The sequence below is a fragment of the Camellia sinensis genome, chromosome 5 (genome assembly GCF_055761805.1).
Source record: "Camellia sinensis isolate YWXY chromosome 5, ASM5576180v1, whole genome shotgun sequence".
Lineage (NCBI taxonomy): Eukaryota > Viridiplantae > Streptophyta > Magnoliopsida > Ericales > Theaceae > Camellia > Camellia sinensis.
The window spans coordinates 203,371,262-203,393,780 of NC_138965.1; the positions used below are offsets into that span (position 1 = coordinate 203,371,262).

A 22,519-nucleotide genomic window follows, 5' to 3' on the forward strand; every position below is an offset into this window, starting at 1 on the left:
TTGATTTAGTTGGAAATGGATAAATACAAATATATATCATTTCACTTTTTGTATAATTTTTCTGTTTATGTATTGTTACTTTTTGGAGGCCACTTCAAATTACACTAATCAGTTTCACTTGCACTGTTTATTTCGGCAAAAAAATATTTTTCTACCAAAAACATTCTCCTTTTAAAAATGACCTTCAAACTACTTTAAAAAAAAAAAAAAAGTTAAACAGAAAGCGTGTTTCAGCAAAACAAATAGTGTTAGGCTTCAAATTTTTCTGATGAGAGAAACAACTTTCAATCCAAACAAAGTATAGAGATCCACCATACCTGTCTATGATGCTATTAACAATACCCTCAGCACCAAACTAGACTCACAGAAGGTAATGGGGTCTTTGACAATTCACTTTGAAATTCTTCTGTATTTTACAGAAAAAGCAAGTCAGTTCTTGAACTCATACATTATTCTTACAAACTTGGGGAAAAAAAAAAAAAAACTTCACTCATCAACACAAAAAAAAGACTAGTAAACACATGTCAGTATCTCAAATCAGCTTCTACTATACAACAAACACATTGCAACACAAAGTCTTGCAATCAAAATTTCTTTTTATGCTTATTTGACTTCTTTCTTTCTCTTCGAGAAATTTCTTACCGTGGTCCTGAGAGCTCCATTGCTTGGACAAGCAACGAGGAGTCATCGGTTAGATCAGAGTATCGCTCTGAAGAAGATAATTCATTTGCTCTACTCCTCATTGCCTCGGCTCTCTGGGAAGCTTCCCATTTCTCCACAAGCCCATCTCCCTCAAGCATTCGAACTACTTCAGACATTTTGGGCCTATGACTTGAAAGATACTGGGTACATAGGAGAGCCACTCTTACCATTTCTTCGAGCTCAATTCTATCATAGTTGTTTTCCAGATCCTTGTCAACCAATGTATCAAGTTTCTTTTCTTGATGAATTTTTGTAACCTGCAATCATAGCCATTAATTCAACGCTAATGACACTACTAGGAAAAGGGCTTTTTGCGTAAGTTCCCTTGTTGTCACAATTAGTACTTTTCAGTGTTGGCGGGATAAATTGTCACAAAAAAGGGCAAACAATGCAAATCACTACTAGAAAAAGGGCTTTTTGCGTCCAACTTTTTTGTGTCGTCTCTTTTGCAGTTGCAATGGTCCCCCCCTCAAAAAAAAAAAAAAAAAAAAATACTATCTGCAACAACAAAATATCTGATGCAAAATAAAATACAACAAAACTATTTACAGTTCAAAAGAATTCATCTAAAACATTTATGTGTTCCTCACCCAATCAAGCATAGCGCCTTTCTGGTTTGCTGTTTTCCCAAGCTCAAGTGCTCTTCGACCCGTGATCAATTCAAGTAGAAGAATTCCAAAACCGAAAACGTCTGTTTTCTCTGACGACTGGCCTGTCGAGAGGTACTCTGGAGCTATATGCCCCACAGTTCCTCTAACAGCTGTCGTAATGTGTGAATCCTGGTGATCCAAAAGCTTTGCCCATCCAAAATCTCCTACCACTGGCTCACAGTACTCATCAAGCAATATATTTGCAGCCTTGACATCGCGGTGAATGATCTTGGGGTCGCATTGCTCATGCAGGTATAGCAAACCCCTTGCAGCACCCAAGGCAATGCTTTTTCTAGTACCCCAATCCAAGGCTGGTTTGGCTGAAAGGAGATGAAAACTATGAATCTAATGGTTAAGTACCTAAATTTTTTGTTTGCACAAACAAGATATAGGTCATTGTTTTAAATAACAGTATCAAGATACATATCAGTATTGGTGATATGGTCATATATCGACTGATATGGGATAATATCAACCAATATATGGAAACTATCAATTTCAAAAGTCTACAATCGTTCAATATTTAAAACCTAATATAGTCACATTAGCAAGTCAAAGAATTTGAGAAAGAAAAAGAAAAGCAACTTTCAATTGGGAAAAAGTTCAAAGAACAACTAAAACTAGAAAAAAAAAAAACAATCAGCTATGCCATACACACACAAAGAATTTCACAAAATGATATACAAAATGTGACTCAAAATGTTTACATCTATAGTTGCAAACATTTTGAGTCACATATGTGCATTCGGTACATTTTGTAACCGTAGAATTTTTCAAAAACAATTGAAGAAAGGCACGGGATTCTATGTCGTCTAATTTTTCAGTACTCTGTTCCAATGCACTTGAAGAGAATTATTAAATAGCAATCTTGATGGTTCTTTTTACCTTTGAGGCGCGAAGCAACGCTCCCATTGGACATGTAGGGATAAACCAGAAGCCTTTCTGTTGCAGTCATACAAAACCCATAGAGCCTGAGGAGGTTCCGGTGAACTGCAAGGCTGATCATCTCGACTTCAGTTTGAAATTGGATCTCCCCACCAACTGCATTTCCATCTTTGAGCCTTTTTACGGCGACAACAGTCCCATCTTGGATGTACCCTTTGTACACATTCCCAAAACCACCCTTCCCAATTATGTTCTTGCTGCTAAAGTTGTTTGTGGCAATTTGAAGTTCTCTGAATTGGAACCTCTTCAAGTTTCCAAGCAATACTTCTCCATGATGTTGCTCTGAAATTTTAAGGAAACAGTTTGTTTTGTGAATCAGGAAAAATTATTGAATTACACAGAGTACATAGGATTTGTCAAATCAAATTGTTGGTGCATTCATGAATTAAGATTATCTCCAAAATAATGTTATTTAAGATGTATCAGTGCTAGAATTAAAAATTCACTCTAAATTGCACTATATATTGTGTTGAAATAGCAAATGTTATTTCTTGTCCTAAATTTGACACAAAAATTAGCATAGTCTTATTTTATACTACACATTTGATTAGTTGATTTTTTTTCTTTTTTTTAAATTACGTCTATACTAATATAATTACACTCGGTTTTTGGATCGTTTAAAAGAAAAGAATAAAAATGATTGGACTTTTTCACCTTTTTATTTAGATGGACAATGACTAAAAGAGGATAGATATCATATGCCTTTTTATTTTAGAGCTTAATTATCATTAATTACAACTACAACCATGTCATGTGGAAAAAAAATTGAGTGAGTGAGAGTTAATTCTACACAAACCAATCACAATAAATTAAATATAAAGATAAAAAGAATAATACTATATGTATCAATTAATGTCACACTAGTGTACTAACAGATGAAGTTACATCACTTGTAAAGTTTTAAGTATTTGTAACTTGTATAATAAATATGATCAACAATAATATTATAACACTAGTCACTAGTGTACACTTATTGGTGCATATAGCATCACCGAGATAAAAATCACATCTATGCATAAACCTATTTATATCTATGCACAATCTCGTTTTCATTTTTATTTTTAATATATTTAAATAATGTAGCTTTGATTTAAATTAATGAATTGAAATATTCACATTAAGGAAATTTTAATTGAAATTACAATGGATATTTTTTTTCAAGAGAAATGTCTTAGTTGAAATGTAAAAGAACCCAATTATAATTATGTGAAATATTAAAAAAACACATTTGTACTAACCGTTAACATTGAAGAACATTTGTTGGTTGTGTCGTCGTCTCCACCAGAGAAGAAACCCAAACCCTAGAATTAGTATGCAGACACTCCCAAGGCTTGTTCCAATTGCTAAGGCTATTTTTTTATCATTTAGCCTTCTAGAAGTTTCAGAATCTAAAATAAAGCCGAACACAACCACAAATCAGAGAATGGTAAATGGGTTTTTGAAAACTCAGAGCATGGAAAATGTTGCCCCACCGCAAATGTGTAGTTTTATCACAAAATTTTATAACATTAATTATAAAATAAAATGTGTACATTTGTCACTTAACAAAATGATTTTATATATTTCCAAAATTTCCTACTAAGAAATTTTGAAATTTATATATTTTTTTACCAATAGTTATAATAATTTTTTCTTGACTTTCCCATGATAAGAAAATCCATAGAAAATATTTTTATATATATTATGTAATATGTAATAATCAATCGGCCGGACTGAATTTCAATGACTATTTTCAAGATTATTTCATTTAATAGAAGAGTAGATCTCTGAGAAGATGGATAGTTTTTTCTAATTCATAATTGATTTTTTTGACAAATTTTGTTATTGTTTGTTTGTTTATTGTTTGGTTGATCTTTTAGAATATTGGAAAATTTACTTATAAATCTCATCTTCAAAAATAGTAATTCTAGTCTTAAGAGTGTTTTTATAGACTAATTAGTCTTATTGATTTTAGAAAATGAGATTTAATATATTATTTAGAAATTAATTTTATGATAATACCCTTATTTTTTTTATTTTCTTTTTCTTTTTATGCTAGAAAAGTAAGATACACCATCTATGAAAATTAAATTTAGAATTAATTTTAATATGAAAATCTTTTTTATTTGGAATGACTTGAAATGTGAGATTTTTCAAACATTTTAAAAAGAATATAAAAACTCATTAGTAAATTTTGGACAAACGTATAATTTAAACTGTAACACTCTAATGTAATATTCAAACATAACACTCCAATGTATCACTCTAAAAAAAAAATTCTTAATATATTTTTTCCAAACGTAACACTTAAATGAAATACTCTAAAAAAAACTCTTTAATGTAACATTCAAATGTAAGTGTAATACTAAAAAAAACTCATTGATATACTTTTTCTAAATGTAACACTCAAATGTAAAACTTCAAAAAAAACTCGTTAGTATACTTTTTTGACACATAACACTCAAATGTAACACTAAAAAAAACTATTTAATGTAACACTCCAATGTAAGACTTCAAAGAAACTCTTTAGTACACTTTTTTCAAACGGAACACTCAAAAAAAAAAAATACTTAGTGTAACACTCCAATGTAACACTCAAAAAAACTCGTTAATGCACTTTTTCCAAATGTAACACTCCAAAAAGAAAGATGTAGGTTTCCGTAATAAGTTTTGGACAAATGTATAATTTCAAACTATGAGTGTTATGCTTGGAAAAAATACACTAAGGAGTTTTTTAATGTTTTTTGTGTTACATTAGAGTATTACGTTTGAGATTACATTGATTAGAATGTTACGTTTGAAAAAAGTACACTAAAGAGTTTTTTTGTGTGTGTTATATTAGAGTGTTACGTTTGGGATTACATTGATTGGAGTGTTATATTTGGGAAAATTATATTAAAGAGTTTTTTGTGTGTTACATTGGAGTGTTAAGTTTGAAAAGAGTTTGGAATGTTATGTTATTATGTTTGGAAAAAGTACACTAAGAAATTCTTTAGTGTGTTATATTAGAGTGTTATATTCTTAATCGTTATATTAGAGTGTTACATTCTTTTTTCGTAATGTGGGATTTGTTTCAAAAAGTGGAAAAATCTAAAACTTCTATAGTGCGGATTGCCCAAATATATAATTTCATATTTGAAGAAACTCACTTTTATCTCTAAAAAATTAAACCGAAACATATAAGTAACCACCCTTTTGTTTAAGTTCCACTTTAATAGGATTTTTTTGATTCATAAAAAAAATAGAGGACTTAGGTGTCGTTTGGGAAGAGCTCATTTGGACTCTTTTGGCTCTTTGAGTCATAAAAAACAGAATAGGCTATTTGAGCCACAACAGACAAAACATCACATCCAACCCATAATCATTACACTTTTCTCTCACAAAAAAAGTCAAAAAAGTCAAAAAGTCAAAAAACTCTTCCCAAACCAAACTTTTGAGCACATGCTCAAATAACCAAAAAAGTCAAAAAGTCAACCCACTTCCCAAACGGAAGCTTAACAGTTCACAAGATCATATTTTGAAATTTATTTGTGCCTCATCCTATAATCTTATTATTTTTCTTATTTTGGTTATTTTATTTTAATATAATTATTTTTCATATTCTCAAAAATATATATATCTCTATTTCAAGCCCTTAAAACTGATCGGTTGGGTTTGAAGGGCTGGGCGGGCCACTGGGCTGTGTCCACCCCTTTGCCCCATTAAAATTCAAAATATTAGTTTAAAAAGAATAAAAAATAAAAAAATTGAACAGAATTGGAATACACAAGACCCTGAGGTAGTTCCAATTTTCTTACTCTGTGCATTATTGAAGGAGTAGGAAAGTGGCATCGCTGTTGTTCCATTGCAGTCTTGCTCTTTCCCAGTTGCACATACCATCGGGTTTCCGAGAAGGCTATGTCAATGAAAGAAAATAATCAACGATGGCAGTTTTTACTTTAAGCCCGTGTTTAGATATTGAATTTGAGAAGCAATTTATAAAAGTATCCCCAAAAAAATAAACTTACTTGAATGTTTTGGCAAGAAGCCTTGGCACAGGACCACTGAAATTGTTGAAAGACAAGTCCCTGGAACATGAACAAAGCACACAGCCAACATTTTTCAAAAACAAAATTCTTTCATTTTTTTTGTTTTTTTGTTTTTCAAATGTAGTTTCATTAGAAATTAGAAAATATGCAGTTATTGGAAAAGGTTGAAGGAGACTTGCAAGAATGCTAGCTGAGTCATGTTAGCCAAAGGTGAAGGAATTGCTCCTGAGAGGCTGTTATTGTTTAACCTCCTGCTCACAATTCAAGAAAACCACTATAAGAATCATAGAAATTAGAGGAATTCTTCCCTAACTCAACAATTTACATAGCCTTAATGTAGTGTTTGGTTCATTTGAATAGAATGGTTATTTCGTCGGATTACAAGTACCCGGGGGACTAGTCGGGGCAAATCCCCGAATACCCTCATAAAATAAAATACCCAATACTATCAACCAAAAAAAAAAAAAGGAAAAAGAAATTCACAATGGTTGAATTTATGAGTGTGCTTGGTTTGATGCTTACAAGTATTGGAGGCTTTTCAGGTGGGCTAGAAAAGGGGGAATTTCACCGGTGAAGAAGTTGTTAGAAAGATCAAGTGTCTGTAGCTTTGGTAGCCTCCCAAGCTCAGGAGGAATTGGCCCAGATATGTTGTTATTCTGCAAGAGCCTGCAAAACATATTGATCATTAAAAAGCATACGTAAATGCATAAATTGAAATCACTTTGTTCTTTTCTTTTTGGGGGCACGTGATCTCTGTCTCCTATTTCAAAATACTCACAATCATTGAATCATGTCTCAAAATTTCCGTATCTCGAGATTTTCACATATGTTTGGAGATAGGGGAACAGAGAATCCTCGGCCCCTTTTCAGGTACTCACACAATCTGGAGATTTATCAAGTTCCCAATGTTCGGCGAAAGAATACCGGATAGGTTCTGGCTTGGAGTTCCTCTGCATCATGATCAATTTCAACTTTTTCAGAAACTCAAGTCACTACATTTCAAGTTTATTATGAATTTTCCCTGTAGAGTAAATCTAACTGTACAAAGAATTTTCACAGAATGGAATACAGATGTGAGAGACTGTTCCATTATGTGAAAATCTTCTATATTTGTATGTTTCTTTTATGTCACAACTTCACTAGACAATGAAAGGGGGTGTTATTTTTGTGAACTTACAGGCCAATAACAAGCTTATCATCTGAACAAGTGACCATATCCCAGCTACATGGATCAGCTGCATCACTATCCCAATTATCTAGCACACCATGAGGATCTTCCAAAGAAGCTTTGATACCCATCAAAGCTTGCACTGATTTAAAAAATACAAAAAAGAAAATATTACTTTAAGAGAGAGAGAGAAAGGAAAAAAAAAAAAAAAAAAAAACTTCTAGTCAATTTGGTATCATTTTTCATTTTTAATGAAACAAAACAATGTAAAGTTTTTTATCTCTGTGTACAAATAGTTTTCAAAAATTTTCAAACAACTAAAGAGTGTTTCCTCCAAAAATGGGTGCCTTTAGAAAAAAATTCGGAAACATTTTGCCAAACAAGTTTTTCAATTGGGTATCATTTTCATTTTGGATATTTTTTGTTTTCAATGAAAGCTCGAAAACACCCATCATTTCCATCTTTGTGCAAAAATAGTTTTTAAAAATTTAAAGAACTTCTTAAAAGTATTTCCTCAAAAATGGGTGTTTTCAGAAATTTTTCCAAAAACAGTTACCAGAAACATTGTTCCAAACGAGCTTTTCATGTCTCACTTCTTGGAGGATCAAAAGGATAAACAAATTAAAAATTAAAAATCACTTACCTTCAAAGTTGACACCTTTGGGAGAAAGCAAAGCACTTGATGAGGCCCAGAAGCTGAACAAAGCCACACAACATAAAACAGCATTTTCTCTTCTTGTTTCCATTAAGAGTTAAGGAGTTTCAAAACCAGAACAATCTTTGGCAGTGGAAGAAGCAGGTGAGGAGTCGTTTTGATGGATTCAAAACAAACAATTTCAAAAGGGTTTCTCTTTGTGTTATGTAATAATATATGTGGACAATGTATATTACATGCCAATAGTGCACTCACTCACTGCTTTTGTCTGGCTCAACAAGAAAAACCAGTAGGTTTTGGTAGCAAAAGTGAAGACTAACAAGCCTGACACTTGTTCAGCAATGTGAAGAAAAGAATATATAGCTAACCCAAACTAATAATCAAGATATATTCACAAGGATAAAGTGATTTAGAAATAGAGTTTTTATGCCAACAACAACAAAAAAAAATCATCCAAGATGATGTGATAGTGAAATTTTTAAAATTATCAGTCAAAATTGTGGATGTTTTGATTGAAAATGAAAAGATTGTGTGAGGCCACATCATTATAGAAAAAGAAAAAAAAAATTATATCATTGTTTATTCAAAATATCATAAAAAATGTGACTTAGTACGTTAAAGCGGGGGGATTTGAGAAGGGCAAATTGTTTTGGTGACTTGAAACTTGCATCATCAAAAAATACTAATGATAAATCTTTTTTTTTCCAAAAATTATAGAGACACAAAAACTAAATACAAAATTTAATATAAAAATCATATAAATAGACAAGAATTTATAAAATTTATTAGTAAAGTCTACTTCTCAAAAATCTCATCAAATTTATATGTTGTATGTATACTTACTATTTTTTTTTTAATGATAGATAGAAGAAAATTCCTTCAATTATTCATTGGTTTAGTAAAAAGGGGTTCGTAGAGAATTTTCTATGCTTATTCCCTTGAATAAAAAAATGAAAAGCGAACTCAAGTGCTGGGCTGTTAAGCACTGGAATAGTTAATTATTAATCAAAAAAATCTCTTGTGGGTCAGACAGTTTGTAGTCAAGCCCTCTGTGTTGTGTGCATATATCTATGTATGTACATTTCTTGACGTAGAGAAGCAGACCGAGAATGCATGGGTGTTAGACTTTGCTTTGGTTTGCTAAAACTTCTTCTATGGCATGTGTGAATCCTACATTCCCTGGGCTTCTTAGTCTTCGTTTGGCATTAATTTTTTTAACTAGTTTTTTTTGTATTGGGACTCTTTTAGTGTTGATTGGTTTGATTTTTTTGACTTTTATGAGAAAAAAAGTATAATGATTATGATTTAAATGTAATATTTTATTTTATTAAAAAAGAAAAGATGATCAATATAATTTTAAAACTATACAAATATAAGCTTCTTATTAGCTTATTGGCTTATTTTCATCCCATTATCTCTTTATTTTTTTACATTTCTTTTTATGGGAATGTTTTAGAAAAATGATTAAAAGTTGACTTTTTAATTTTTTTAACTTTTTTTACTATTTTATGCGAGAAGTAATGTGATTGAAAATGAATTAAAAACTTACTTTTAACTTTAACCCATATTACTAAATGTCCCCATAATATGCAAAAAAGAAGCGCTTTACCCAAAATAACATCATATGATTGCAATTATAGATAGACTACAATTTAGACACCTATATGATTATATCTATAGGTTCATGTAGATAAAATAAGAGTAAATTACACTTTACTCCCTTACATTTTTAGAAATATTTTATTTTGGCCTTTAAATTTTTTTAAAAAAAATATTTTTGCTCCAAAAAAATCATATAAAAATAATTAGCGCCTTTCTTTTTTTCACTAAATTTGGAAAAACTACAAATATTAGAATTAAAGTAAAAGTAATAATAATTTATGAATCAAAATGGGAAAATCATGAAATTTAAATGGGTAAAGTATAATTTATTTTAAAAAATGAAAAAACATAATAAAAAAAAGAGGTGAGAATCTGGAGGGATAAACTCGAGATGAGTGATGTAATTGGCTCCTCGTGAGATCTTTGTTGATTGAAATTATGTATGTGTCCACCTTTTTTTTTAGTTTTTTTCTTTTTATTACACGAATTAGGTTTTGATTTATTTGACTCTACAACACTCATTACATATGATATCTCTTTCTGTATAGTCAAGACAAAGAGAGACAGTCCCAACCAATCAACATTTCAAAAGCATGAAATTTTATAATTTATTATTATTAAATTAATTGTTTATAATTTATTTTAATTTGAGAATTTATCTCAAATTGATTAGTACAATTTTTGTTTATTATTTATTAAATAAAAATATTTTTAATTAATTAATTATTTGTAAATTTTTTTTTTAAAATGTGTTTATAAATTTTATTTTGTAATTATTAATTTCTAATTTGTAATAAATTTAAGTAAACACTCATGAGATCCAGAACATATGGGTTTAGTTGAGGTTGTGCTTGTTTAGGACCAAAATGTAGACCCCATGATGTCATTGACGTGATTTGGTCATATTACTTTTTTATTATATCATTTTAATTCTAATTTATATTTTATATTTTTTATAAAAAATTAAAAAATATACTAATTTAACACTTTCTAAATAACTCTTTAATTATTGGTTTATATAATCAAATCAGTTATTTTAAATTTTGTCGATAAATCTTTTTTTAACTTTTTGAAATAATTTTTTAATGATTATCTTTACGACAACAGAAATTGAATCTCAAATATTTCTTGTAACAAATTTTTTAATTTTAAAAATAAAAAAATTTAATTCTTAAGACTCTTATATATGGTGCAATAGTAAATCTAATTTATATTTGCTTCTGAACTTAGGCTCAACACAAATCAAACTAGCACTCAAAAAAAAAAAATTCCAGCATATTTATAATTCTTGACCCCATTTTTCACCTTCTCTATCCCTTTTCTCCTTTAAACTTGTTGCCAATCAACTAAGCCCTGGTTTGACTATTATTTTTGGGCAAAAAATGTATAAAATGACAAAATAAATTAAATAAATTAATAAGACAAAATATCACATTCAGTCTATAATTATTACACTTTTTCTCTCACAAAAATCAAAAAAATTCAAACCAAACATGACTAAAAAAAGGAAAATGTCTCGTAGCTCAAATTTTGTGGCTCAAAAGTGGCTCAAATGGCCAAAACGACGTCGTTTTGGCCATTTTTATGTTGTTCTGTACTCAAAACGACGTCGTTTTGGCCATTTGAGCCACTTTTGAGCCACAAAATTTGAGCTACGTAGCATTGTCGCTAAAAAAATTAGGCTAAAAAAGTTTCAATACAAAAAAAAAATTGACTATACTACTCCATGCATGCCAAACAAAACTTGAAGAAGGTGCCTACCTAATACCTTTCTCTTTCTCTCTCTCAAATAGGACAGTTGGAGCCAAAAGAGAGTCAAACTTGGACCAAATTGACCATAATCCTAATGAAGACACTCACTTTACGTGGTTGGGTACCCAAATGAGTGGAAAATAATTGTTCCTTTCTATCACTTGGGTGTGTTTGAATGGAGAGAAGGGTAGCTATTCACTCCATTTGGTTACAATTTTTAAAATTTATTTTTATATTTATTAAATTTTTTAATATTTTAAATAATTTTTTAAATTTTTAGACACACTTAATATAAATATACTTAAAAAGTAAAATATTTGAGAAAAAAATCTTCAAAAAATTTACTAAATATCAAAAATACCAAAACAAAAAATATAAAAATTCGATACATTTTTTATATTTTTGTGTATTTATTAATTTTTTAAAATATTTTTTCACAAATATTTTATTATTTAGTTACATTTAAGTAAGGTCTATCTAAAAAAGTAAAAAAAAAATACTTAAAATTTAAAAATATTCACTAAAAACAAAAAAAAAACACGAAAAATTAAAAAATTAATTTTTAAAAAAATTAATTTCAGAAAACTGAAATCAAACACACCGATTATCTCTTCCCATTTAACAATTTTTATCAATTCGAAAGTTTAAAAAATTATTCACAAAAATTAATGTACAGTACAAATTCATTTTAATTGAGTTAAATCTAATATGCAGTGTATTTTTTTGGATAAATTTTTAAACAAACTCTATATATGTAATTTTATGGGATTTGTGTCCTACTCTGGATCTATTGTGGTGATCTAAGTCATTTATCTTATTAAACACATCAAACAGATTATTTATGTAAAAATCAAATTGATAAGCTATGTTTGGTTTTGGCTTTTTGGTTACATAAGTCAATAAGACAAAATGTCACATCTAAACCATAATCATTATATTTTTTTTCTCACAAAATTCAAAAAAGTCAAAAACAAAAACCAAACGAGGTTAAAAAAATTAGGCTAAAAAAGTTAAAAAATTAAAAAGTAAAGTTATTTTAGTTCTTCCCAAACAAAGATTGAATATCAACAATCACGTGATCGAATCACATTTGTCTTAAAAAAATTAGATGACAAATGCGATTTTGATAGTAGACTTTCCAATTTATTAAAATAAATATAATATGATAATGTAATTAACGATATCTTATCAACTTAATTTTTATGTTGATAACCTGTTCAGTAAACTTTACAAAAATAAATTATACAAATCATAAATCAACCCTACCAAATACCCCAATCCCAACTTTATGCATTTGAAGATGCTTTTGTCGTTTTAGAAAGGAAAAGACATTATAGAGGGAATCCAATGTAGTTGACTGCACATCCTCAACCCCAACCCTACCTTTCTTCCTCATCTATTCAACAATTGCACTAAAACTCATGAATTCTTTCCCACTACCATCCCTATAGTTTTGTACAATTAGGTACACACACGCAGCTCTGTCATGACATCAACCTCTCACCCTCCTTTGCATAAATGTGATTTCACTTATGGCACAAACACAACCCAAAGCCCATTTCATCATCATCATCATCATCATCATCATCATCATCAATGTTGAATATTCTATTGCCAGTTCAATTCACTTCATCATACTAATAGTGTTCCACCGGGTTATATTTATAATTACGACCCCACTACGTAGTTCGAAATTCTTTGACACGAAATTGGCTCGACACCAAAACGACGTTGTTTTGGTGTCGTTTTTTTTTTTTCTTTTTTCTTTTTTCCTGTGTTGTTTGCAGAGAAGGAGAACGGTTTTGGTGTCGTTTTTTTTTTTTCTTTTTTCTTTTTTCCTGTGTTGTTTGCAGAGAAGGAGAACAGAGAAGAAGAAGAAAAGGAAGAAGAAAAAGAAGGGAGAAGAAGAAGGGTGGAGAAGAAGATCGGAAGGAGGTGGGGGCCATAAAAATGGGGCTGGAGGAGGAGGCGGGGCTGCGCCAGGTTAGTTGCTGCGACGAACTGGACAAGAGGGGGTTACGACTGCGACTGCGACGATCGGCGAGGCGGTGGTGCGACGATCGACGAGGAGGTGAGGAGGTGGTGCTACGACGACGGCGGCGAGGCGACTGCGACGGCAGTGGTGCTGCCTCCTCCTCTTTCTCTTCTCCTCTCTTCTTCCTCTCTTCTTCCTCTCTTCTCTCCCTCTTTCTCCTCTCCTCTTCCCTCTGTTTGTGCAGAGCTCCTTTGCTTGAAAAGGGGAAAAAAATTTCGAGCCGTAGAGTTTCGAGCTCTGGATCATTTCCGTTATAATTATTTGTATATATATATGAATTGTGATTTTTATTTATTTATTTATTTATTTATTATACATAGAAAAAAGAATATAAGAAATATATAGCATATCTTCAATCAATTATTTTATATTTATTTTTGTTCAAAATTTAAAAATAATGTACAGATAAAATTTTTAACTAAATTAAGAAAAAATTTATTATTAACGACATTTTTTTACTTCTATATGAATACTTTCAAAAATAAACCTGAAAATGATAGTCAATATAAATATTATACATTAAGTAACAATGTGATTAGCAATTATGCTTATATAAATTTACTATAGTGTTAATTTCAAATTTTAAATAATAATAAAAAAACTATTTTAAAAGAATTTTATTCAGCTAATACCAAATAGAATTTTCTTAGCAAAAAGGAAAGTTATAAAATTTTGTTGTAAATTTCAAATGTCTATTGTTAAACATTCTATTTTACTTGCTTGTTTGTTTGCTTGCTTGCTTGCTTTGGGAGTTTTGACATTTGATCTTTACTCCACATTCATCGTATTATTTTATTTATTTATTTTTCATCTTCTTACTTGATTTTCACATTATTCTTCTTTCATAGTATATCTCCGAGTATATTAGTGAAAACATCATACACTTAAAATGCACAAAATTACAATATATAGAAAAAAAGTAAGTAATTGTCCAAAACTAAATCTACTTTAAGAAAAAATAAAAAATAAAAACAAAATTGAAATTGTTTGAAATAGAAAATGATTTATTTATTTATTAATTAATTTTTAAAAATAAACTTTTAAAGAAAACAAAGAAAATTATATTAAAAAAATCACAAAAACTAAACATAAAATATAATACAAAAAATAAATGAATTATTGGATTTTCAAGAAGTGAAACTCACAAACAAATTTTGTAAAATCTTGTCTATTCATATACTTTTTGTGTATGTTTTTTGTACTTCCTAATCCTGAGAATGACATTGAAATAATTTGCACTTCTTATATTAAGTTCATCTAATAGCTTTAACAAACACAAATCTAATAAATTTCATAACACAAAACACAAACAACTATGAGACAAAATATCTAAATAAAATGAAAGCAACGTTCAATGATGATGTAGAAGCACACCTGACGTTTTAGTTGGAGTAAATCGCCATAGAAGATGAACGCAACCTTTATTTTTTATCACAACAATTACATAAATGAATATATAGTCTCTTACTCTTTCACACATCCAATTCTCTATCAATATTATAATGAATGCATAAACCAAAAAAATGAACATTTGAGAAGATGCCTCCGTTTGGGAAGTGGATTGACTTTTTGACTTTTTAGTTTTTTTTACTATTTTAGCCTGGGCTAAAAAGCTTGGTTTGGGAAGGGCTTTTTAGCTTTTTTAACTTTTTTTTTGTGAGATAAGAGTGTAATGATTATGGGTTGAATGTGATGTTTTGTTTGTTGTGGTTAAAATAGCCTATTTTGTCTTTTGTGACTAAAATAGTCAAAAAAGCTCTTGCCAAACGGAGCCGATCTGAGACCTTCCAATTGCTTAATTCTATTAATTAATAGTTATTAAGTTTCAATGGTCGGACTTCTAATATTTTTTAACCATTAAAGTAGAGTTCTTTGGTTTCATCTATATTCACTTCATAATTTGAGAGTTGGTACACGTGTCAAGCCTTTACATAAATACTTGGCACATTTTTTTTTTCTCTTTTTTTTCGCAATTGAAAACTGTTATTTTTTAATAAGAATTTATATTTGTTTTAGATATTTTTTTAATATACAAATTATTTTTTACAATGTAATTTTTTTCCTCTTTTTTTTCACAATTGCAACATGTTATTTTTTAATAAAAATTTATATATTTTTTACATATCTTTTTAATATAGAAATTAATTTTTTTAGATTTTAATGAAATGCACAGTGAATTTTTTTTTTTTTTTTTTTTTGCAATTGTAACATGTTATTTTTTAATAAGAATTTATATTTGTTTTAGATATATTTTTTAATATAAAAATTATTTTTTTTTTAGATTTTAATGAAATGCACAGTGTAGTTTTTTTTTCTTTTTTTTGCAATTGCAACTTGTTATTTTTTTAATAAAAAATTATATTTATTTTAGATTTTTTTTAATATACAAATTATTTTTTACAGTGTAATTGTTTTTTCTTTTTTTTCGCAATTGCAACCTGTTATTTTTTAATAAGAATTTATATTTGTTTTAAATTTTTTTAATATACAAATTTTTTTTTTAAATTTTTTTAAAAATAATTTAATAGTCCCATCACTAACCATAATGTATGAAAAAAAATTGAAAATGTTGTGGTAGTAGGTATAGGAGAAGTAAAAAAGGCTTGTGAGTTGGGAGAAGTCAATAAATGCTGAGAATTTTTTTTTTAAATTAAAAAATTAAAAAATTAAGATTGAGATATTGAAACTCTTACAAGACTTGTGGGATATAAACCTTTTTTTCCTTGTATAATATATAGATATAGGTTGAGTTTTTGGCCTTGTTTTAGATAAAAGTGGAAATGCCAACAATCAATGGTGTTTTTAAAGAATTTATCAAATAATAAAATAAAATCTTACAATTGGAATGGAAATAACAAAAAATATTTCTTTTCACAAATAATAATTGTGAGTTTAAGAGAGATGCTTCATTAGTGGAGAATGCATACGGCCTCTATGGAAAGGCATCATTTATTCAGCTTTATTTTATTTTATTAGTTTTTATGGCAGCATCAGTTAAGAATTGATAGACCTAATTAATAAGATCACTAAGACAAGAAACATACAATGAATAAAAGAATAATCTAAATTAGACAGGCAAGAACACAAAAATTTACATTATGATTCGAAAAAGTTACAATACAATACAAAGAGATGTTGATCTTCTAACTATAGATATATTAGGACAACACGATATGATTATGAAATACCAAAATACTCTTATTTGAAATTACTGTATAATACTTATCAAAATCCATACTATCCAAATGGTATCACTTGAAAATATTAATAAACTCTCTCCCTCTCTCTATAAGCAAAGCTAGAATATATTCCTCTTTCAAGAGGTGCTCCTTAAAGCATAGGATGCCTCTCACACAACCTACAACTTTTCTTACATTTTTGTAGTGCGAACATATATATATATATATATAATCCTTTACATCTAAATTCTCATGCCACCCAATAAAGTGAGGATGAATGGTCATCTCTCTTCTAATTGGGTATTAGGATATGTCTAGAAGGCAATTATTATTGAAACTAGTAAACTGGAAAAATAAAAAATGAATTCAAATATAGACAACCTTGTACTCATCCACATTGTACTAACTAAACCCAATTTTAGGAGACATTAGTCCCACATAAACTTTCCATGAATGATGTTGAACCCTTGAATAGACCTCCCCACAAACCTCTTAACCACTGTTGGTGAAGTTATTGGTTGGTTTTGGTGTAGTGATTGATGAAATGAGTAGAATTTATGAATTTGTATTGAGTAATTCAGAAATATGAAGGAATATGATAAATTATAATTAGTGTGAGGTATGACGACGTGGCACTTAAGACCAACCAATAATATTTCTTACTGTTGAGTCACAAGCCTTGCTTCTTTACTGATTTGTTTGTCCCTCGGTTTCATTATGGACCGAGAAGGAAAATCCACTCTGCCTTTGCTTTCCTTTTTTTTTATTTTTTTTATTTTTTTAATCTTTTGTCATCTTCCTTTACTTTTTTCAATGGATTCTGTTAGGTTTTTATTCTTGACAATTTCATTTGACAAAACTACTTTCAATTGTACTTATTTTTGCACTTTTTATTTCAGTGAGGCTATGAGTTTTTAGATGCAAATCCAACCCGAATTATGCCTTACAGAGAAGTTTGTGATGTTAATACTTTCAAGAATGCCACTTCGCTGATTATGACGGGGATTAAGCTGCTCGGTCAGCTCACGGGGGTCCAGGGGGCAGCGCCCCTTGGCGGGTCCGAGGCAGCGCCATGGCGGGGTTGAGGGGCAGCGCCCCCGAAACAAAATGCAAAAATACATTCCAAGTTACCTGTCCGCTCGAGCGGACATTCCCCCGCTCGAGCGGAGAATACTGAGTTCCAGAAGTTTATTCACCTGAAAAATACTGGATGTTGTTTTTTCCCGCTTGAGCGGAATTTTTCGCGCTCGAGCGTAGGTCCGCTCGAGCGGCCAATCCGACGCTCGAACGGAGATCGCGGGACAGTTTTCTATAAATACGTGTTTCAGTCCAATTCTAGAATTACTTATCCAGATCTTCTTCTTGGGTTCTAGGTTTTATATCTGGAGATATTTTGCTAGTTTTCTTTGATGTTTTGATTGAGTATTCAACTCATGGTTTAAAAAGTATACATCAATGGATTATTTGTTTGTTCTACACAAAAGAAAGAGTTGTTCCTCGGTAGATTCTGAAGAATTCGAGCCTGAAGCTTTGGTGGATTCCGGAGTGGCTTATCGTCAAGACAAGTCCGAGGTGAAGACGGGGTTGGAAGAGGCACATAGAGATTGGTTCAATTCGGGCGTGAATTCGCTAGGTAATTGAGAGTATACCCGTGTAATTCCTTTATATCTTCTTAGTGGATTGTTTTGTGGCTGGTGCCCGTGATTTTTTTTATCACAATTGGAGGTGTCCAATTGTGATTTTTTCACGTAAAATCGTTGTGTCGATTTGTCTTGATTGTTTGATTGAGATTGTTATATACTGCTTAAAATTGATACATAATCACAAATCAACATCTAGGGAATTTCTAGATTTTTCAGATTCATTCCTGAATTTGAATAAAAATTTAAATTTAAAAAAGAAAAAAGATAATCAATAAATATCTTTTTTCATCTCAAATTTTTATATAAATTTATGATCCAAATTAAGAGTGTAATTCGGGCAAATTAGGAGTTTGTCCAAATCCAACCCAAGTTATGCTTAAACTTGCCCAGAACTGAATTATAACTTAAGGTTGTCGACCCAAGTACAATCCGAGCTAAACCCGAATTACCTGACTTGTACATAAATTTCAGTAATTTTTTTTTTGGTTTGGCTAAATTATTAACTTATTAAAATTAGACTCTATTTATATTTTTTAAGAAAATTATTAATAACATCAAAATAAATAATTTATATAATGTAAGGGAGATATCGCTATGATAGTGCTTACAATTTATGAGTGAGAATAAAAAAGATAAGATTGTATTATGTGTGTATATAATATATATTCGATATGATTTAATAATCTAAATTACATTAATATCATGTGGCTAATAATTTATATGTATATTTGATATTTTTATATATCTATATATGTATAATTTGAGTTTCGAGTTGCTCAAGTTATTTGATATCTTTGCCCAAATCTATCTAAATTTTATTTGGGTTTCTAAATTTTTACTTAAATCCATATCGAATTCGAAATATGTTATCTAAGTCTTAAAAAATTTCGGACTGAATTTAGATTACTCGAATTGAGCCGTTGAAATTGATCCCTAATCCAAACACAATCTTAGTGATCGTTTGGGATGTGGGTTGACTTTTTGATTTTTTAACTATTTTAATTTGTGACTAAAAAGTCTCATTTGGGATAGATTTTTTAATTTTTTGACTTTTATAAGAGAAAAAATAAAATAATTATAATTTAAATGTGACATTTTAACTTATTAAATTAAAAAATTTATTTTATTTTTTTATAACTATTTTAGTTAAAAAATCTCATTTAGGCCAAGTTTGGGAAGACTAAATAAGTGCACTTTTTGACTTTTTATGAAATATGGGTTGGGTTTGGGTTGGGTTTGAAGTGATGTGTTAGAGAGGTGATGTGACTTAAATAAGATGATATGATTTAAATAGGATAGTGACTTTTTGACTTTTTAAATTTTTTAAGAGTTGCCAAACTTGACCTTAGTTTGTGTCAAAAGAGGGCTTACTTTGATTTAACGCACTTTGAAAGCATTAACAAGAGAAAGTGGGAGAATCAATTCCAAGACTGACAAGCAAACAAGATATATGCCAATATGTCAGGTTGACTATGATCAAATTATAAACAAAGTAGCATCAAAATGCAGCATTTTGACATTTTAATATTAAAATCATTTTTTAGAAAAATTTTACATTATTGAGAGAGTTTACATTATAATTTTACACAGTAACAGATAAAAACAAAAAAGGAATTATATATTCATAGCTTTCCCTAGTGGGTAGAATAGTACCACAGTTGACTCTTCAAAGAAGTAAAAGGTGTGTATGAATTCAGACACCTCAGTCACCAACAAGTTGTAGTAGGTTATTTTAATTTTTAATTATTTTAGTAGGTTTAAAATATTTGTATTTAGAAAGAATGTTAGATTTTTTTTATAGTTGAATGTAATATTTGTGAGAAAAAAGAATAAAATAATTTTAGATTTGATGTGACATTTTATTTTATTAATTATTTTAACTTATTTTATCTTTTTATAAATTTTAATTCAAAAAAAATTTAAAAAAACAAAAAAACATTTGCCAAACAAGGCCCTGCCCTGGCTGTGGGAAAACAAAAGTCAACTTCCACTATACAATAGAAAAGAAAACAAAAAAGAAAAGAAGCACTTACGCTCATGCTGACACCGCATTTTATCAAGACAAAGAAGACCCCAAGTTAGCTTGATATATTCGCCCATAAAAAAACAAATAAATAAAGTAAAAGACTACTGATATCAACTCGCCCAGTTTGCACAATCTTATTATTTTTATTTAAATAATTTGATTTTATAGTTTTAATTGAGTTTCTTTTGTCTAGATTTTGTTTTTTTTTTTTTATATGTACATTTTAAGAGACTGACAAGTATTCCAAAATCATAGACGATAGAGGATAAAGTAAAATTTTAATCAAACTAAAGGGATTCCTACTCTTTAATATAAAATAAAATAAAAAACGAAATTTCTTATGTGTAAATAGATACTTTAAAAACAAATGAAAAAAATAAGTAAATAAACATGTCTTGATGAGTTATTAAGATGGTGGATGACAGTGAAAAGTGGTCTAATCTGATCAGCAACGATGAAAGTGATCAAATGTGGATATTAGAGGTGGTGGCCAAAGGGATATATGGACGAATGTGACTAGAGGAGTGGTTGACAGATATATGGCTAGTGGATGTCAATGGTGGTGATTGGAGGTGGATGGGGGGCAAGGTGGTGCAAGAGGGATGTGGGAAAAAAAATTTGTTTTCAAGAGCATTATAAATTTTAAAATCAATTTCACTTTTATGAAAATGCAAAAATATATACTAAACAAGTTTTGTTATATAAAAAATAAAAATAAAAAAACAAATCAAATAAATATTTAAAAAAAATAAATAGATAAATTGATAATCTAAACAAGTTTTGTTATATAAAAAAAAAAACAAATCAAATAAATATTTTAAAAAAATAAATAGATAAATTGATAATGTGGCTGCTGGGATTCGAGCCCAGGTCTCTACGGCCACAACGTAGAATTCTTACCACTAAACTACAGCCACAAGTCGTTGCTAAAACTAATTTTAAAATTTATATACGATTTAAGTTTGGTAATTATCTCTATATAGCCTAAGTAATTTTTTTTTTGGTGAATAGACATAAATAAATAAATTTATATATATCTGTCATTTTCATAACTCTTTTTGTATTTTTCACGAGAGACTATATAATTAATTGGGCACAAGGTCTTTTATTCTTTTGTCTCAAAATACAAATCAGTGTGTTTTGTTTGAATTTTTTGGATTAAGTTTTTAAAAATTGAATTTTTTGATTTTCGTATTCTTTTGTTTTTAGTGAATATTTTTTAAATTTTAAACATTTTTTTACTTTTTTAGATGCACCTTAGTTAGATACATCTAAAAAGTAAAAAATTTGTGAAAAAATATTTTAAAAAATTAATAAATACATAAAAATATAAAAAATGTACTGAATTCTTGTATTTTTTTTATATTTTTGGTATTTAGTGAATTTTTAAAAGATTTTTTTAATAATTTTTTTACTTTTTAGGTGTATTTATGTTAGGTGTGTCTAAAAAGTAAAAAAAATTGCTTAAAATATTTAAAAAATTCAGTAAAAACAAAAAAACACGAAAAATTACAAAGTAAAATTTTCTGAAAATTATTTTCTAAAAAATGAAAACAAGCAATGTTTTAAGCTTTTTGTATATCTATATTTTCATATAATCCAATAACTAAAAATATTTTGAGAGAGAGACAGGAATTTGAAGACAAATTATCAAAGCCCATATCGTTCAAACGGTTTGGGCATTAAATTTTGCCCGTTGAGATCCCTTAGAAATAGGGTTTGTACTCTGTTGATTAAAACTTGTTTAAGATCGGCTCATTATACAAACAAGTTAAACTTGAAGAACACACTACTTTGTTTAATAAATTTATGCACACTATAAACAATCAAGTTATTGGATTTAGACTCGTGTTCGGTTCGTCAAAAATTCGTTTGAAATCAACTTGTTATATAAACAAACTAAATTTGAACACATTTTGAAATTCGTTAAATTTTCAAGTCAAATTTAAACAATTTAGTACTCACTCATTTACTACCTTAGCTACAAACTTTCATAAGACAGTAGCTACCGGGTTTGAATGTGGATCTGGACTTATGGGTTGGCTTAAACCTGATGATTCCACCTGGCTGCAAATGGCTACCATTTTAGGGTTGGTAAGTTTTTGGCTGGGCCTTTGTTCTATGTCCATTACATTTATTTTAGTTGGGCCAGGCC

At 29.2% G+C, this 22,519-nt stretch overlaps 1 protein-coding gene and 1 non-coding gene across 3 annotated transcripts; both read right to left on the reverse strand.

Moving 5' to 3' along the window:
* Positions 1 to 217: 217 nt before the first annotated feature.
* LOC114271777 (protein CLAVATA3 INSENSITIVE RECEPTOR KINASE 5) lies at positions 218 to 8,941 on the reverse strand. Of its 2 annotated transcripts, XM_082871244.1 has the most exons (12): positions 8,116 to 8,941; positions 7,482 to 7,614; positions 7,183 to 7,254; positions 6,827 to 6,970; positions 6,484 to 6,555; positions 6,284 to 6,343; positions 6,074 to 6,171; positions 3,536 to 3,685; positions 2,238 to 2,579; positions 1,293 to 1,672; positions 643 to 959; positions 218 to 406 (listed from the first exon to the last, which is right to left on the reverse strand). In XM_082871244.1, exons 1-12 carry the CDS (start codon positions 8,216 to 8,218, stop codon positions 391 to 393), a joined length of 1,887 nt encoding a protein of 628 aa, XP_082727370.1. In that variant the 5' UTR covers positions 8,219 to 8,941; the 3' UTR covers positions 218 to 390. The 2 variants fall into 2 exon arrangements, with proteins under 2 accessions (XP_082727370.1, XP_082727371.1); XM_082871245.1 differs by lacking the exon at positions 6,484 to 6,555.
* Positions 8,942 to 21,209: 12,268 nt separating this feature from the next.
* Positions 21,210 to 21,281, reverse strand: TRNAH-GUG (transfer RNA histidin (anticodon GUG)). Its single transcript has one exon. It is a non-coding gene; the product is annotated as a tRNA-His (tRNA).
* Between the last annotated feature and the right edge of the window lie 1,238 nt (positions 21,282 to 22,519).

Bases quoted from the DNA above. Each gene is read 5' to 3' on its own strand.
- LOC114271777 (XM_082871244.1), bottom strand. From the start codon at position 8,218: ATGGAAACAAGAAGAGAAAATGCTGTTTTATGTTGTGTGGCTTTGTTC. The intron at 7,255-7,481 runs GTAAGTTCACAA...ATCATGATGCAG, and splicing joins GATAAGCTTGTTATTGGCCT to AGGAACTCCAAGCCAGAACC. The intron at 6,556-6,826 runs GTAAGCATCAAA...AATTGTGAGCAG, and splicing joins CTGAAAAGCCTCCAATACTT to GAGGTTAAACAATAACAGCC.